This window comes from Cibotium barometz, chromosome 15 (assembly GCF_041138505.1).
Source record: "Cibotium barometz isolate CiBa-2024 chromosome 15, ASM4113850v1, whole genome shotgun sequence".
Classification (NCBI taxonomy): domain Eukaryota; kingdom Viridiplantae; phylum Streptophyta; class Polypodiopsida; order Cyatheales; family Cibotiaceae; genus Cibotium; species Cibotium barometz.
The window spans coordinates 15,961,403-15,978,363 of NC_141060.1; the positions used below are offsets into that span (position 1 = coordinate 15,961,403).

At 51.2% G+C, this 16,961-nt stretch overlaps 1 protein-coding gene across 2 annotated transcripts in view; it reads right to left on the bottom strand.

The window, feature by feature from the left end:
• Positions 1–16,961, bottom strand: part of LOC147631006 (V-type proton ATPase subunit a3-like) — a 64,873-nt gene that overhangs the window by 26,277 nt on the left and 21,635 nt on the right. For both annotated transcript variants that reach the window (XM_086809339.1, XM_086809340.1), the window contains exons 7-13: positions 2,433–2,570; positions 2,213–2,320; positions 1,962–2,069; positions 1,709–1,857; positions 1,453–1,606; positions 1,151–1,311; positions 814–1,023 (exon numbers count right to left, since the gene is read on the bottom strand). In XM_086809339.1, coding sequence (XP_086665465.1) covers positions 814–1,023; positions 1,151–1,311; positions 1,453–1,606; positions 1,709–1,857; positions 1,962–2,069; positions 2,213–2,320; positions 2,433–2,570 — 1,028 coding nt within the window. The remainder of the gene's footprint in view (positions 1–813; positions 1,024–1,150; positions 1,312–1,452; positions 1,607–1,708; positions 1,858–1,961; positions 2,070–2,212; positions 2,321–2,432; positions 2,571–16,961) is intronic.

Sequence of the window (16,961 nt, forward strand, 5' to 3'; positions counted from 1 at the left end):
CGCTGTTAGGAAGGACTCGAGTAACCCCTCTTCTTCTAGAAAGAAGACAAAGAAGAAGACGGTGAAATGCTATTACGACAAGTCCATGCAAAAAGCATGCAAGCAACGAGAGGCAGATGAGAAGAGCGGTACTTTGAAGCCGTCAAAGGAGTCAAGTAACAATATTGGAGCTCTTTGTGACAATTGAGGAAACATGTGCAAAGACAGCATTCTACAGCTTCCAGTGGTTCATGGATCATCAATAGCGAGGTTCATGGATCATCGATAGCGAAGTGTCCCAACAGATGACCAATAAGAAGGACTGTTAGAGGAACTTGCTCTCTGTTGCAATCACAACGGATCGTGTCATGCGAGATTTGAGCACCTGAGCTATGTGATCTTGCAAGAGATGGAGAAGTCTGCAATTGGGGCGCGCCTACCTACTTTTTCGGAGATGTCAAGTGCATATGAAGCTTGTATGATGGGCAAGCAACATCGATAACCCTTTCCACAAGAGAGGAGCAACAGGGCTAAGTTTCCTCTAGAGCTTGTACATGCTAATTGAGAGTCCTTCATAGCTATGGATCTCGAGCATTAATGTCCAGCTGTTAACATCAGCTATGTCTGCCTCGTGTGAAATCGGGTAAGGTTTGAAGTCAGGTCAGGTTCTGAGGGATGATGCAGTTGATCACAACTAATCCATGCAAAAAGGAATTGCAAACAAAAAAACTAATGCACAACTTTCAATACAAACAATCATATAAATATACGTTCTAAGCCTTGCATGCATGTGTGTACAATGACCAGATCTGTGCCACACACATCAACACTTACCATATATTCAAATCATTCTTGAAGAATATGCCATTAAAAAAGCTGAGGAAAATTCCCACATTCATCTGCGCCACACCGATCAGGATGGACATCTTCATCTTCAATGAGTTGAGAAACGTGAGCTCTGTGCTGGAGCCATGCCAGACAGGATCTACACCAAACGGATAGGGTGTCGAGCGCGTCTTGACAAGTCCCGTCGTGTATGCATCACTGCCATTGACGTTCTACAAGTGGATTAGGCATAGAACTATAATTTATATAGATAAATTATTGCTTAAAAATCATGAATAAATTCTTGTAAAATATGAGCACCAATTGTAAAAAAGAGAGAAAATACCTGCAAGTAGAATCACTACAGTGGTAGGCTGAAGATCCAAAGATTGCAAAAGGTACCGAGAAGAACTCATTGTAAATGAGCCCAGTGTATATTGAGAATATAGACATGAGCAAGATAACATATCGGCCAGAAAAGGCCATGCTCATCATGTCTCCTAGTTTCTGCTTAAAAAGAGACCATCAACACCAAATTAAAACAAGCTGTGCATATATCATGTATCCTAGTTTCTACCAAAAGAAGAACACGCGCACACAGACGGGTGTGGACATGGACACAGACTAGATCAAAAATGTCTACAATACCTGACTGCTGTACTTTCTCTCATTCCAAATGAGCCAAAGGACTCCAACCAACAAACAAATCCCATGGCCCCAATCACCAAACATGACGGCAAAAAGAAAGGGGAACGTCACAATTGTAAACACTGCTGGATTGGCTTCTTGATACCTTGCTATACTGCTCAGAACAACATCAAGAAAGTTTAGGCCTAAAAAAAGTTGAACTGTATTTGGCTTGTATGGAAAAATAAGTTTTAAAAAGTCGTTCTCAGGGACTGACCCATATGCATCAACAATCTCCTGGAAAGCCCCGGTAAATTTGTTTGTTTTGAAGTAAGTGGGAGGCATTTCCTTTGTTTTTATGACTTGGAATATAGTCACCACTTGAGAGTTACTGTCAAAGGCTGCACGCTGGAGGGCATCTTGAATCTGCAAGCAACATAGTAGCCCCAAATGCACACAAAAATATAATAATTTCTAACTTTCATTTGTATTTTCAACTGCAAGGCCAAGAAGCTTTGTTGGCATGATACCTGAGGCTCTGCAGATACTGGACACCACCCTTCTGCAACCAGGCACTTCCTCGTAACATCAATACTCAACATATTCAGAGTATGGTAAACCGCCTTTTCTCTTCTGACCTGCTCACACAATTTATGCATATCAAGAGAATGCAAGAGCCAAAGGGCACCAAAGTAAAACGAGGTAAGAGCATTCATGGTTAAATTGTACACATCCAAAAAAGCACCGATCTCAAAGCCATAGATCACTAGACTTATCTCACCATTGAAGTCCACAATTCAATTTCACATGCAATTGAGGAGAGCAGGTTATCCCTATGCCTGTTAGCAGCATCTACAGTAGTTTTTAGTTCCGATAACCTCGCAGAAACCTACAAAATTTGAGCAACTCATGTACCACACATGTAGCTCAAGGATTGATTTGCATGATACAATATTACATTGTCACATGGATAGTGAATTGCATTTTTTAACATCAAGTACCTCATCTATCATTTGTGCTTGTCGACCAGCATCTTCAGGAAATGGATATCTATTTGCACCAAATGCTTCGCATATCTTCGTTATCTTCATCTTTGCTCGTTCACCAGAGAAAAAGACAAGAAATACAATCTTCTCCAACTGTCATTCAAAATAGAAAAAGAAACAAGAAGAAATTTAATATTAAAACAAAAGCCAAAGAGAAAGAAAGAAAGAAAGAAAGTTATATTAAACGTCTCCTAAAGACCCAATGGGTCTATGAGACCAAAGTGATACAATGCTATCCATGGTATGTCTCATCATGGAAAAGAAAAACAAAACAAGTACAAATAACATGGCTCTTTCAAAGTGGAGGCTGATACAATGATCATCATGAGGAAGTACATGTTGGGTATTTCGGAGTCATATGTGCATCCATCATTAACATATAGCCTAGTTTCTGTCTGTGTGTGAACAGCCCTTATAGATATGTGTGAACCACCTCTTTTCACCGTTTTTGTGTGTGAGTGTGATAAGCAATGACGTCATTAGCCTAGCCAAGTGTCATTGCTTCCTTACATGTGATGTGTCGAAGTTAAGGCCTTCTAGCCTATTAAAACATATACTTGATACAAGGATTAATCATCAATCAATCAACAGATTATTGAGTCATGCAAATCTCTGAGTTTACTCTCTCTCTCTCTCTCTCTCTCTCTCTCTCTCTCTCTCTCTCTCTACACACACACACACACATCATGGCAATCTTCCATCCCCCATAGCTTCCAGTCACATGTGCAACTACAGCTCCTTCAATTGGTATCAGAGACGTGGTTTAGGGTTTTGGAAGATGGTTCATTTGTGTGCTGCCCGTTATGAAGCTCTGTGTTATCTTCTAAGGCTCGGCATTTTTTTTCCCGAGAAAAGATCCTTTCATTAGTTATATAAAAACGCCCGTAGGGCTACAAAAAGATCTCTCCTGCTCATAAGAGAAACAGAGCAGTGAATACAGCAAGGCAGCCCGGGAGACTCTCCCTAGGTGCTACAAAATACAAGCATCAGTACAAAGGACTGAGGGGCTAAATCATACAATAGGGGGGGGGGGGGGGGGAAGCCAAACAGGTGGCCTATAATGCCAACGGGGGGATCCCGTGTGTAAGGTATAGAAGGGGCCACTGCGCCAGGTGGTGCGAAAGGCCTGGCACCGCAAGATCGCCTCATCCCAGTCGCCCCGGATGTGGTCATACTGTCCTCGCAGGGTGTAGATCAACTCCTACCAAATCCCCCGTACAGTCTCTGCTGGTGGCTCCAGTCTCCCCTCAAAGGCCGTGAAACACCGGGCCCTCCAGGTGAACCAGATGGTGAGGCTGCTGAGGAGCTCCCATCGTAAATCCCTCTCCTGTGTCCAGCTGGCGGACGATAAATCCGGTGACGGAACCAGGCGAGGCTGGCCCCTAATGAATCTGAAGGCCTGACTGTCCTGATCCATCTCATAGCCCATAGCAGACCCTGACGAAGTCGACCAAGCAGCGGCACCCCACGTAAACACACCCTTTGGAGAGAGGGGGGCCAGAATACGCAGCATCCGCAGCCAAATCTGCTGCGCCTGAGGGCAATCCCATAGGCAATGTCTCTGTGTCTCCATAGGGTGGCCGCATCGGACGCAGGCCGCCGGAAGACTGCTGTAAACAAGCCAGGTGCCAACTGTTGAGCCCCTGTGGGCGACCAGCCACTGGAAAGTCGAGATCCTACGGGCCTATCGACTAGCCCAGAGCCGAGCCCAAAAATCCTCCAGGAACTCCTGTGAGAGTCCCTGTAGCCGCCAATGCCCCGCTACAGCTGGAGAGACCATCATCTTCCCCGTCAAAATATGCCACCCCAGCCGAACAGTATACTGGAAAAAGGTGATCTCTGTGGCCTCAAGGGAAGCATAAGGATCATGCCACTCGTACTCACCAGATCCCACTGTAGCCGGGCCAAGGGGCGCACTGCATATGCCCATATGCGCCAATCCGGGAGCACATCTGCAGGGTCGGGGTCAATATGCCACTTCCGAGAAGCGGCGGCCACTACCCGTATCCTCTGAAAGGTGCACTTTGCAACCAAAGGCGACTCCACCTCCACTCTCTGAAGTCAACCCACATCCTGAATCTCATAGTACAGGCATCTGCCATCCTCAATGCAAGCTCTGACAGCAATCAGGATCTCCAACTGTGTAAAGGCTCCCATCCACCGCGGGGCCACTAGCTCGAAAGGCGTGAAACACTCCTCTGTGAGTGCCTCCTGAATATCATCCCTCATAATCAACCCCCCTCTGAAGTGACTCAGCCTCTCCACCTAGATCTCCTCTGGGAGACTGCAGAAGGCCTGCCAGTCTCCAAAACTACGTGCTGGGCCTGCCGCTAAAGGTCCCCAGGCTAGACGACGGCCGAGAACCCAGCATATGACCCTGCTCTCTGCGAACCGCTGGGCTCCAGATGAGCGGCTGTCTGGCCCGCTCCTCAACACAAGAAGGAGGTCGCTGAGAGAGCCCTGGTCTCAGCCCGGGAGAGTCTCCCTAGGTGCTACAAAATACAAGCATCAGTACAAAGGACTGAGGGGCTAAATCATACAATGGGGGGGGGGGGGAAGCCAAACAGGTGGCCTGTAATGCCAACGGGGGGATCCCGTGTGTAAGGTATAGAAGGGGCCACTGCGCCAGGTGGTGTGAAAGGCCTGGCACCGCAAGATCGCCTCATCCGAGTCGCCCTGGATGTGGTTATACTGTCCTCGCAGGGTGTAGATCAACTCCTGCCAAATCCCCCGTACAGTCTCTGCTGGTGGCTCCAGTCTCCCCTCAAAGGCCGTGAAACACCGGGCCCTCCAGGTGAAGCAGATGGTGAGGCTGCTGAGGAGCTCCCATCGTAAATCCCTCTCTTGTGTCCAGCTGGCGGACGAGAAATCCGGTGACGGAACCAGGCGAGGCTGGCCCCTAATGAATCTGAAGGCCTGACTGTCCTGATCCATCTCATAGCCCATAGCAGACCCTGACGAAGTCGACCAAGCAGCGGCACCCCACGTAAACACACCCTTTGGAGAGAGGGGGGCCAGAATACGCAGCATCCGCAGCCAAATCTGCTGCGCCTGAGGGCAATCCCATAGGCAATGTCTCTGTGTCTCCATAGGGTGGCCGCATCGGACGCAGGCCGCCGGAAGACTGCTGTAAACAAGCCAGGTGCCAACTGTTGAGCCCCTGTGGGCGACCAGCCACTGGAAAGTCGAGATCCTACGGGCCTATCGACTAGCCCAGAGCCGAGCCCAAAAATCCTCCAGGAACTCCTGTGAGAGTCCCTGTAGCCGCCAATGCCCCGCTGCAGCTGGAGAGACCATCATCTTCCCCGTCAAAATATGCCACCCCAGCCGAACAGTATACTGGAAAAAGGTGATCTCTGTGGCCTCAAGGGAAGCATAAGGATCATGCCACTCGTACTCCCCAGATCCCACTGTAGCCGGGCCAAGGGGCGCACTGCATATGCCCATATGCGCCAATCCGGGAGCACATCTGCAAGGTCGGGGTCAATATGCCACTTCCAAGAAGCGGCGGCCACTACCCGTATCCTCTGAAAGGTGCACTTTGCAACCAAAGGCGACTCCACCTCCACTCTCTGAAGTCAACCCTCATCCTGAATCTCATAGTACAGGCATCTGCCATCCTCAGTGCAAGCTCTGACAGCAATCAGGATCTCCAACTGTGTAAAGGCTCCCATCCACCACGGGGCCACTAGCTCGAAAGGCGTGAAACACTCCTCTGTGAGTGCCTCCTGAATATCATCCCTCATAATCAACCCCCCTCTGAAGTGACTCAGCCTCTCCACCTAGATCTCCTCTGGGAGACTGCAGAAGGCCTGCCAGTCTCCAAAACTACGTGCTGGGCCTGCCGCTAAAGGTCCCCAGGCTAGACGACGGCCGAGAACCCAGCATATGACCCTGCTCTCTGCGAACCGCTGGGCTCCAGATGAGCGGCTGTCTGGCCCGCTCCTCAACACAAGAAGGAGGTCGCTGAGAGAGCCCTGGTCTCAGCAACTCCCAAGCTCTCAGGATGCTCAAAGCAAATCTGTCCTCCCATCCTCTACTGAGGCCTGTCCTCCTCATCTCTATGAAGATCCAGCGAATCTCTGGTGCCCAAGTACCCCCTGCTGGGGGAGCCCGAGCCTGCAGCCGCTGCAAGAGAAGCTCTTTCCAAGGCTCAGCGCCTGGAAGCAACCCCCGAACAATAAGCTTCCCCAATAAGGCTCTACTCTGATCGACTGGATCTATAATGCCCAAGCCTCCCTGAGCCAGCGGAAGTGTAATAACTGCCCATGCAACCTTTGCCCGGGCTGGCTGACCGTCCCGCCCAGACCAAAGAAAGTTCCTGATCAGCCTCTGTACTTGGCTGATGCAAGAGCTCGAGAAGATCCAGCAAGACGTAATGTACCACATGGTCGCTAACAGCACCTGATTTGCCACCACCACCCTCCCAGCCAAGGATAGTCGAGCTGTACTCCAATACAAAAGCTTCTTCCGAATGCTAAGAAGAAGCAAGGCAATCTGCTGCTCAGGTGACAAATCTAGTCCAATTTGGCATCCCAAATACCGCACTGCTGTGCCAGGAGGAATCGATCTAAAACCGGGGTCCGGGCTCCATGCCGGAGTGGGAGCACTACTGATCCAAAAGGCCACTGTCTTGCGCCAATTGATCAATGCTCCCGAAGGTGCACTAAAAACCTGGAGCGACTGCTCTGCCCGAAGAAGATTGGCCTCTTGACCATGCAAAAATAAGCCCGTGTCATCTGCAAACTCAGCATCGAGCAGGTCCTCCCCCCGGACTGGGAGCTGGAGTCCTCTCAAACCAACCTCCTCTGCCCGTCAAATACATGCTCATAGCCTCCGCAAAGAAGAGAAAAAGAGAAGGGGCAAGGGGACACCCCTGACGGACTGATCTGGTCAGCTCAAAACTCGGCCCCCGTCCTCCTGCAATCAACACCTGGCTACGAGCTGTGGAATACAGAGCCGCCACCCCTCTGATCCATCCTGGCTCAAAGCCTAGGCGAAGCATAGTGCCCTCTAAGAAGCCCCAATCAACTCTATCGTATGCCTTCTCAAAATCGAGAAGCATCACGACCAAGTCCTCACCAAGAAATCTAGCTCGGGCCGTCGCCTCCCAGAAAGTAAAGATGTTGTCAAGGATACTGCGCTCCTTGACGAATCATGTCTGGGTAGCATGAATCAACTCCCCCAGGAAGGGCTGGATCCTCAAACTCAAGGCCTTTGCTAAGACCTTGTAGACAGTATTGAGGATCGTAATAGGCCTCCAATGCCGAATATCATCTGATACTCCCTCCCTCTTGGGGATAAGAAAGATCAAGCCCTCTGAAAAGCTCTGTGGCATCACCCCAGTGTCCAAAACATACTGAAAGCCCCTGCGGAGGCCTGGCCAAAAGGTCCCAATAGCGCATAAAAAAGGCCGGCGTCAGTCCGTCCTCCCCTGGGCAACTATGTCGCGGCAGGACCCTCAAGGCCTCGGCAAGCTCAATCTCTGAAAGAGGCGCACCAAGAACTGTACGCATACGATCTGTGACTCTCCTCTGCACATGGGCCCACACAGTCTGTCTGCAAGCATCTCGATCCTCAGTGGCTGGCTCCGCTGAAAGCATGTCTCTATAGAATGCAGTGGCAATGGCTCTGATCTCCCCGGGCTCAGTAGCTACCGATCCATCCGGTCTACCAAGCTGACGGACTTCTGCTCCAGCATGGCGGGGTCCAGTGATCTCAAAAAACTCCCCAGTCACTCTATCACCAAGCTGCGTCCACTGAGAGGCCTGACGACGATAGTAAAACTCATGTCTCTGCTCCTCTGCCTCTCTAACCTCCTGGCGTGCCTGGCTCAGCTGTGACGCCACCCACTCACATGCACGCTGCTGCTCCTGAAGGCGCTGTAGCGAAGCTAGGCTGCGTCTCAACCGATGCTCCCGCTCGCGAATCTCTCCCAGCCGTGTCAAAGCTGCAGCGTGCAAAAAAGAGCTAAGCTCGATGAGTCCCTGGGCACACTGGCCTGCTGCATCCTGGTCAGAGCACTGACTATCATGCCAGATCCTCTCAATGTCCTCAGCGAGACTGGGATCTGTAACTACCCTCTCTGGGATCCTCAACTGCAAGCTGGGCTCCCGTGTCCTCTCCTCCAATGTCAAGATAACTGGCGCATGATCTAAAAATGAGGTGCCAGCGAGAATGCCGACGGAGCCCCCTCGCTCCCCTAACCAATCGCCCACATAAAAGCGATCAATCCGTGATAGATTAGTCCCTCCCTGCCGGCGATCCAACCGAGAGAAACTAAGACTGTCCTGAGAGCGGGAGAAGGCCCCATGCTGCCATGCATCAGTGATCCTCAGTGACATGCAAAACCGGTCCCAAGCTGAGGCTCCGTGCCGTGCACTGTAACATGACTGCCTCCCACCCTATCGGCCGGGTCCTCAAGCATGTTGAAGTCTCCCCCGACACACCAATGTGGGGCCTCTGGCAATGCATCCAAAACATGGATCCAGAACTCTGCTCTGGCACTAGCATGATTGGGCGCATAGACGTTGAGCACGCCCAGTAGCTCATCATGCATCCTCAGAATGACATATACTCCTCCCTGTCCACCCAAAGGACCAAACCCTGCAGACCAAAAGGTGTCCCATCTACCAGGCATCACCGAACCATATCTCCGGATCTTGCTCTCACCCAAGTGGTGCTCCTGCATCATCAAAATATCAATGCTGCCACCAACCAGGCATCTCTGAAGCTCCTGCCTCAAGCAACCACGATAGCGTATAAAATGTGCTCCGCCAAGGCCCTGTACATTCCATGAGATGATCCTCATGGATGACCTGCTGAGGTGGATGCTGTCTCAGCCGTACGGCGGGCCTTCGCAAGCGGCTTGGATGGAGAGTAGTCCCCATCCGCGAGCGGCTGCGAATCTGCCCACCCGGTGTACTGCAAGAATCACGGATCAGGCGCCAGTGGCTGTGGCCCATGGCGACTACCTCCCACTCTGACAAAGCAACCTCGTGTATACATACATATCCATGGTCGCGTGCTAAGTCTGCCACTATGCGAACGACCAAATGCCAAATCCCTGAGACATCCACACTCCCAGGATCCAAGAAAAAATGAGCCAACTCCCATAGTCGGCCTATCACATCTGTCACCTCCAGATCGCTCACATGATGAGAAAACTCAACTACCTGAGTCTTCAAAGTGCTAAGAGCGAGCTCTAGAGTCCACTCCCGGTCGCTAGGGCCACATAGAGGGAACGAGAAGGCCACCGCTGAATCAAGTGCCTCCTCCCCGCGGGCCGGAGGTATCACTACATGAACTCGGATGGGTGCTGGCTCATGGGGGCCCTCTGCTCCAAAAAGCCGTGTGAAGGCGTAATCAAAAGCCTCCGAGCGCTGTCTAATGCCGAGGCGACTCAACCGACTACGGATAGATGATATCCGTGAAGCCCGAATCGGCATGGTAGGTCTCCTCCGTGGTGCTCGAGCGAGGTCGGTGCTCAGCGCCCTCCGAACTGCAGGTGAACGCCAGGGGACTGCCAGGGCCTCCCGGGAAGGTGAGGCGGGCGGGGGGGGAGGAGGGGGGGCGAGGGGGGTGGAGAGGGAGCCGCTGCCGAAACCGAAGCGGGGACGGGAGGAGGCGAAGGTGGAAGCGAGGCGGTGGGAGGGGACGGGGGTGGGGGGGGGTGAAGGAGGGGGTGCTGGCATCTCCTGGTCCTCCGTTGTCGCCGCAGGGGTCTCCTCCTGGAGGGGAGCAAAGCTGTTCCTCACGGGAACCCAGTGAGGCTGAGACTGTGGCTGCTGCTGCAGCGGTCTCTGGACGTGCTGCTGTGGCTGTCTCCCTCGACGGCGCCCCTGTCCAGGCTGCCACTCCGAGGTCTCTGTGGCCTGAGCAGGTGTCCCTGAGGCAGCCTGCCGAGCCGCATCTGTGGGCGGGCCATCAGGGGCCTGCTGCTGTGGTGAGGGTCGAGGTCTCCTGCGAGGGCAGGCCTTGGCCAGATGACCGACCTGCCTGCAAATGAAGCACTGGTTCGGGAGCCCCGAGAACTCCACTCTCTGATCAATCCATCCCCCCCCTATCCTAGGTAGCTGAATGACCTTAGGAAGGGAGAAGATGTAAGACACCAAAACTCTGACCGAAGGTAGCCCAGCTGCTCTGGCCACCACTGAAGCTGTTGTGGGGCCAGTCTCTAGTACCGAGCCCACCAATGCTCCTAGCCTAGAGAGGAGCGGAAGATACTCCCGACGGAGTCCAGGGAAGCAAACAGTAACATGGAAAAGGCGCTCTCCCTGCTCAGCCGCTACTGGGTCAAAGCCATGCTGCCAAGGTCTGAAGAAAGCCCGAGCACCCCTGATGTCAAGGGGACTCATGGCAAGGACCTTTGCCATGCTCTGGGCGGTCTCGAACTCGATCTGGTAATGTCCACGGCCCAGTAGCTGTACGTCCAGGATCTTGCCCACATCTGCAAGAAGGCAGGCCTGGAGAAGATCCCGGATCTCCCCTCTACTAGGGCGAGTGCCGACTATACGGCAGATGGTGGAATGAGCCTGGAGGCGTTCCACCTCTGCGGTGAGGCTCGCTTCCTCTTCTGGCGAAAGAGAAAGCCTGATGGGGGTGTCCTCAGGGGCGGGCGAGGGGGCTGCGGGGAGTCCCTATGAGGCGGGGCGGGAGGAGCCTCCATCAGAGTCTGAAGCTATGGCGAAGGCGAGGCGAAAGCGGAGATCCTGCAAGAACCGAGCTGCACACAGAGAGGCGGAAGACGAAGGCCGGAGAAAAAGGAAAAACCCCCCTGGGGGCGGAAGTCAGCAAGAAAAGGGAGGGGGGGTGAAGCGACGAAGGAGTAGCCCTAGGGGGGGGGGGGGGGCGGAAGCTGCGCGCAAGAGGGGTGGAGTGGAGAAAGAGCTGGCGGAGGAGGGGGGTCGGGGCACTGCAGAGGGGAGGTGGGCGCGAAAGAAGGGGGGGGGGGCGTGAAGGCGAGGAGGGGCGGCGGGCAATGCAGCGAGGGAGGGGGGCGCAGTAGCGAAGGGGGGGGGGGGGGGGGGGCAATAGGAGGGGCGGCGGGCAGTGCAGCGAGGGAGGGGGGCGCAGTAGCGAAGGCAGGTGGGGGGGGGGGGGGGCAAGGGGAGGCGGAAGGACTGGGGGGGGCGCGAGGGGACGAGCAGGCAGATAGGCGGGGGGCGCAGGTGTGCAAGAAGCGCGAGCAGGGGGGGGCGGGAGCTTCAGCGAGCCAAGCCGGTTAATCATGTGCCACCTCTAAGGCTCGGCATTAATCATCACTGTAGCTGAACAGCGCCTTCAAGCCAAGCTGTCCCTGCTTAACTGAATCTGCCACTGCTCACCAATCTCCAATAAAAATTGAAAGCTTTCTGGTCCCGAACTGTGCGAATGGGTAGTGGCATACCCCGACCTAGCTAGAGGGAGTCCAGCACCACCAGCACCGTTCAGCCTCTGATCCCAGGAGCCAGTGTGACGCCCAGCTTTACCACGCTTCCAGTCTCCGTGTAGCATTGCCACTGATGCCAAGAGTCGTCACCGTCGCTCCTAGTGTGCAGAGGAGCACCTCCGTGTCCAGTGGTCAGTCCACCTCCAACTCCGCCTGGTACCTCTGCCAGATGCTCATCACCTGTGTACTGCAGTGCCTCTGCCAGCTGCTGGTCGCCTTTGTCGCCTGCCACCTCGATGCTAGCAGCCTACTGAATCAGATTTGACTGTGCGGCACAGCCTTGATGTTGCGCCAGTCGCCGCCACCGTCCTCTCAGCTCTGCTGCATCAACCAACGCGGGCGCCTCTAGTGCGCATCACCGGCGTTATGCTGCTCCTGCAACGTCTGGACTCTGCTGCCCGACCAGCTGAGCCTCTTCCACCGCCTGCCCAACAGCATGCTACTGAGCCGCCTCCTGCTGCTCCTCTTCAAGGCCTTCTTCCTCCAGCAGTTCTCGACCTTGCTGCCACCTGCACGGTGTTGCTGCCCATCTGTTGCTGTCGCCGCCCTCTCTATCTGATCCTCCTGTGTGTACCTGCTCTCCACGTGGGCCCCTCACACAAGCTTCTGATGCTTCTATACTGCCCACACATCCTCTAGCTTATCTACTTGTTAGCAGAGGTGTAGCCAATCACCCGTAAACTTGTTGCCAATGGCGACAAGTTCTCCGGTGCTGACTTTCCAACGTGGCAGACCAAAATCAGGCTGCTCCTGATGCGAGAAGGACTTTGGAAGATTGTCAAGGGTGATGAGCTGAAGCTTGAAGGTGTACCTATGGAGCCTGCCGGTTGCCTCAACAAACAAAAATGACACAGCCATGGCATACATAGGACAAGGATTAGCTGACAACCTCGTACATCACATTGATTTCAACAAGACAACAAACCAGGAAAGGACAAAGCTTGAGAATTTGTTCCGCAACAAAATAAATAACTCTAAAGTATTTCTCAAGCAAAAGTATTATGGCCTTAAAATAAAAGAATATCATACACTTCAAGAGCACTTAAGCATCATAGGGTCACTTTTGCTACAATTGACCTCAATGGCAGCACAAGTAGAGGCAGTCTTATTTTCAAGCCTTGAAGAAATTACCAAATATAACAAGGTCTTGCCTACACTCCGAGTATCGCGTACCATGCACTATGAGGAGATGGTATAGCAATACTCCTTGACGAAGTCCACATACTTCAAGACCAAGCCAACTCCGCTTTTGATATGGATAAGGATTTCTTCTCCAAGAATAGAAATCCACCTAGGGGAAAAGGAAAAGCTGTCAAATGCAAATTTTGCAGAAAACTAGGACGCACGGAAGATAGGTGCTTCAAAAGGCTGACAAAAGCACAAGATAAGAATCATGCCAACCTTGTTGCTGCTAAAGAAGAAGAAGAAGAAGATTTTGAAGATACTCCGGAGAAGCCCGAATCCTACACTATAATGGCTTCTCTCTCTCTCTCTCTCTCTCTCTCTCTCTCTCTCTCTCTCTCTCTCTCGTTCTCGTATAGATACAAATTGGAATTTTTAAATTTATGTGTGAGTCAATAAGGATTCTCTACCCGGGTTGTCCCCCAAAATTTGTTTGTACTTATTTGCGTTTTTGAAACGCCTTATGTTATAAAAGGCTCCACGATACCAGTTTATACATGTTTTGCGTGGCAACAGTAGTCTAAAGGGCTGAGGAATTTTATGTGTGGTCAATCCCCATATTAGGCTTCTCATGAAAGTGCAAGTGTTGGCACATTCTCTTCTTTTGTATCCAGTGTTGCAATCAAGGGCCCAAATCATCATAAATATGAAGGCCAATTCATAAGACACCACCTTGACTCCAAAAGGGGGGTTTGTTGGGTATTTCAGAGTTTGTATGTATCCATCATGTACATGTAGCCTAGTTTATATGTGTGTGTGAACATCCCTTATATGTGTTGGAATGAATTCTTGCCCTCTGCTTCTCATGCTGCCATGTGGCAATCTATTACCCCACATGGTGAGTTGGGGTCAACTTAACCCCTCTATATAGGGCAAAATGCCCCTTGGTCTCCCCTCATCCCCCACCTTTATCAGTGGTCTCATGGGATGTTTGGGTGGGGGAACCTTGCCGATGTGTACAATCCGATCTATGTTGGCCTACAACATGACCCACATATACCTAGACTCCTCGTCAAACCGGCCTCTGATATAAAACCAGAGTGCGGTGGACTAGCAGTCACCCGTCCACTTGTAGTCTAGATGTGAAAACAAAACAGATTGGAGCTATAGTGCCCAAATCTGAAAACAAAGTGACACCTGTTGGCCCCAAAACTTGGCGCCCCTTGCGGTATTTCTTTATTCAATTCCAAAAGTATGGAAGGCTGAGTACAACCAAAATCAGCCAAGAGATTACACCTGTATGTCCAATCTGACGGCCCACAATACCTCTTAGCACAGAGGATTCACGCACACAGATCTGTGTCTCAAAACAACACACTGTGCCTCCCTCTCATCAGCCAAGACCACTAAGCAGGGCAGCCATGAGCATACATCTGGCATATCTCAAGCACATGATTCAACATCTCAGCTCATACATACATTCACTGTTCAACCTCTGTCTCCACCCTTTTCAATATGCCATACCCCTCCTCTCACAAGGGGCCAGATAGCTCAAATCTGCAACAGACATAAAGCAATAGAAAGAGAGATAGATGAACAGATGCGGAGCTTACCAAAATCAGCTTGTGGATCTGCACCTGAGAAAGTAACGGTACCAATCTGTACTTGCAAGCACTTGTTTCAACAAGCCTGCTTCACACGTGTGAGTGTACTTGTCTATACCCTCCTTGTATCCACCTCAGTGCTGTACCTGTCTGTACAGTCCTGAAAAACAGCACTGTACCAGTCTGTACTTGATTGTACCTGTCCGTACAAGACTGTACGGGCTGTGCCTGCAGTAATCAGAAGTAACCCGCCTGCTGTCTGGATGCTGGACGCCTGCGCCGCCTAAAACAGATGATGCCCAGCACTTGTCCAGCACCTGTTCTGGCCGTACAGTGTACCTGCAAAAGTACAGGACTGTACTTGCAGTCGTACCAGCCTGTACTGCCTGAATTCTGCAGCTGCAGCCGCCTGTTGCAACCTGTACCTGTTCCACAGCCGCCGCCTCTGCCTGCAGCAGTACCTGCTGTCGTACAGAACTGTACGGATGCTGTACGGCCTGCTCCAGCACACAGAAAATCAGCAGCAGCACCCTATTCAGCAATCGACTCCTTCTCCTCTTGCTTTCCACGCTTCCCAACAGCACGTAGACTTCACGTTTCCAAAAAAGGAAGAGAGAGAGAGTGGAGAGAGAAGCTTACACTCCAAAAGTGGAGTTGCCCCCTCCCCATAATAATCCTAGGGCCCCAACTTTAATTGTTATTAAAGTTCCCTAGGGGCCACTAAGGCCTAGGGGCAACTTTCAATAAAACATTAAAATTCTAATGTTCTAGTTCCCCCCTTCACACCTAGGGATGTCCACACATCATTGACTCTGTCCGGGCACCCCCCATGTGAATCATTCAATATTTTGACTCAGCAACCACCATGCCCACACTTGTGCTGTTCCATTTTCACAGGGCCATGACATACCCCCCTCTTGAAAAATGGCAAGCGTCCTCGATTGCATTCTGGTGATACAGCAAAATATCCAAAGTGAAATATACAATATGGGCAAGATCAACGTCCCAATCTCTCTAAGCCATGCACATGTATCAACATTCACTGCAAACCAATGGCGTAGTCATAGTCCAAGTTGTATACCACTGTGAACCATACATATCCACAAAATCCCATGTGACTAGTACACATATATCATAGAAGTCCCATATCAGCCTCAGTACCTTCGGGTGAGATAAAAACTGCACCAAGCGACCTCTAGATGTCATCTGAGCCTGTCTGTATCAAGGGAGTGGAGGTGCTACCCCCCTCTTGAGCATCAGGTAATGCTCCAGACCCATGCTCTGCTGAACCTGAATGAGCCACAACAAGAGTCGGCTCTAACTCAAAGGCATCGAGATAAAGCTGCAAAACCTGAGGTGAATCTGTTAAGTCACTTTCCTCCATCCACTTCGCATCCATCGGTGAATAGTTCTTGAACTTCACAAGATAGCGACGGGAAACTTTACCTCGTACCTTCCTTTCTTTATGTGCCAGTATCTGCTCTGGAATCAGAACCTCATCAAGTTCCTCAACTTCCGGCTGAGCCTCATCTGATACATCCTCAGGCACATCCCCACGGAAAGGTCTAAGAAGACTCACGTGAAAGGCATTGTGAATCCTCCAGTGATCTGGTAGCTTCAAGCGATAGGCTACCTCACCAATCTTTTCCAGTACCTGAAAAGGCCCATAATAACGCATGCTCAACTTAGGGAATAAGCGCTCTTTACCCTTCATCTTCTTGAGTCTAGCCTTTTCAAAGCGCAAAAGAACCCAATCACCCAATGCAAACTGTAAATCACGTCTGTGACGGCTTTCTTTTGCTTCTGCTGAGTTTTCTGGAGTGCCAACTTAACTCTCCGATAAGCTTCATCCAGACTCTCCACATACTGATCAGCCTCAAAGATCTTTTCCTTTGTATGCAAAATGGGTGGTACCTTCTTCCCTCCTTCCACAATCTCAAAAGACGCCTTGCCTGTCGAGGTATGTACAGTGTTGTTATATGCAAACTCCACTAAAGGAAGATACTTTTCCCATTGTTGCTTGTGCTCTGACACATAACACTTGAGAAGATCCAATACTGTAGAATTAGCCTCTTCTGACTGACCATCTGTTTGTGGATGAAATGACGATGAAAACTTGAGAGTTGTACCCATGTTGTCAAAGAACCCTCTCCAGAACAAACTCGTCATCCGTGGATCACGGTCACTAATGATAGACGTAGGCAAGCCATGATACTTGAAGATGTTCGCCATGAACAACTTTACCATATGATCCACTTTGATCGTCTTACGCACGGGAATGAAATGAGCCTGCTTACTGAACCTGCATATGATAGTCCAGATGCCATC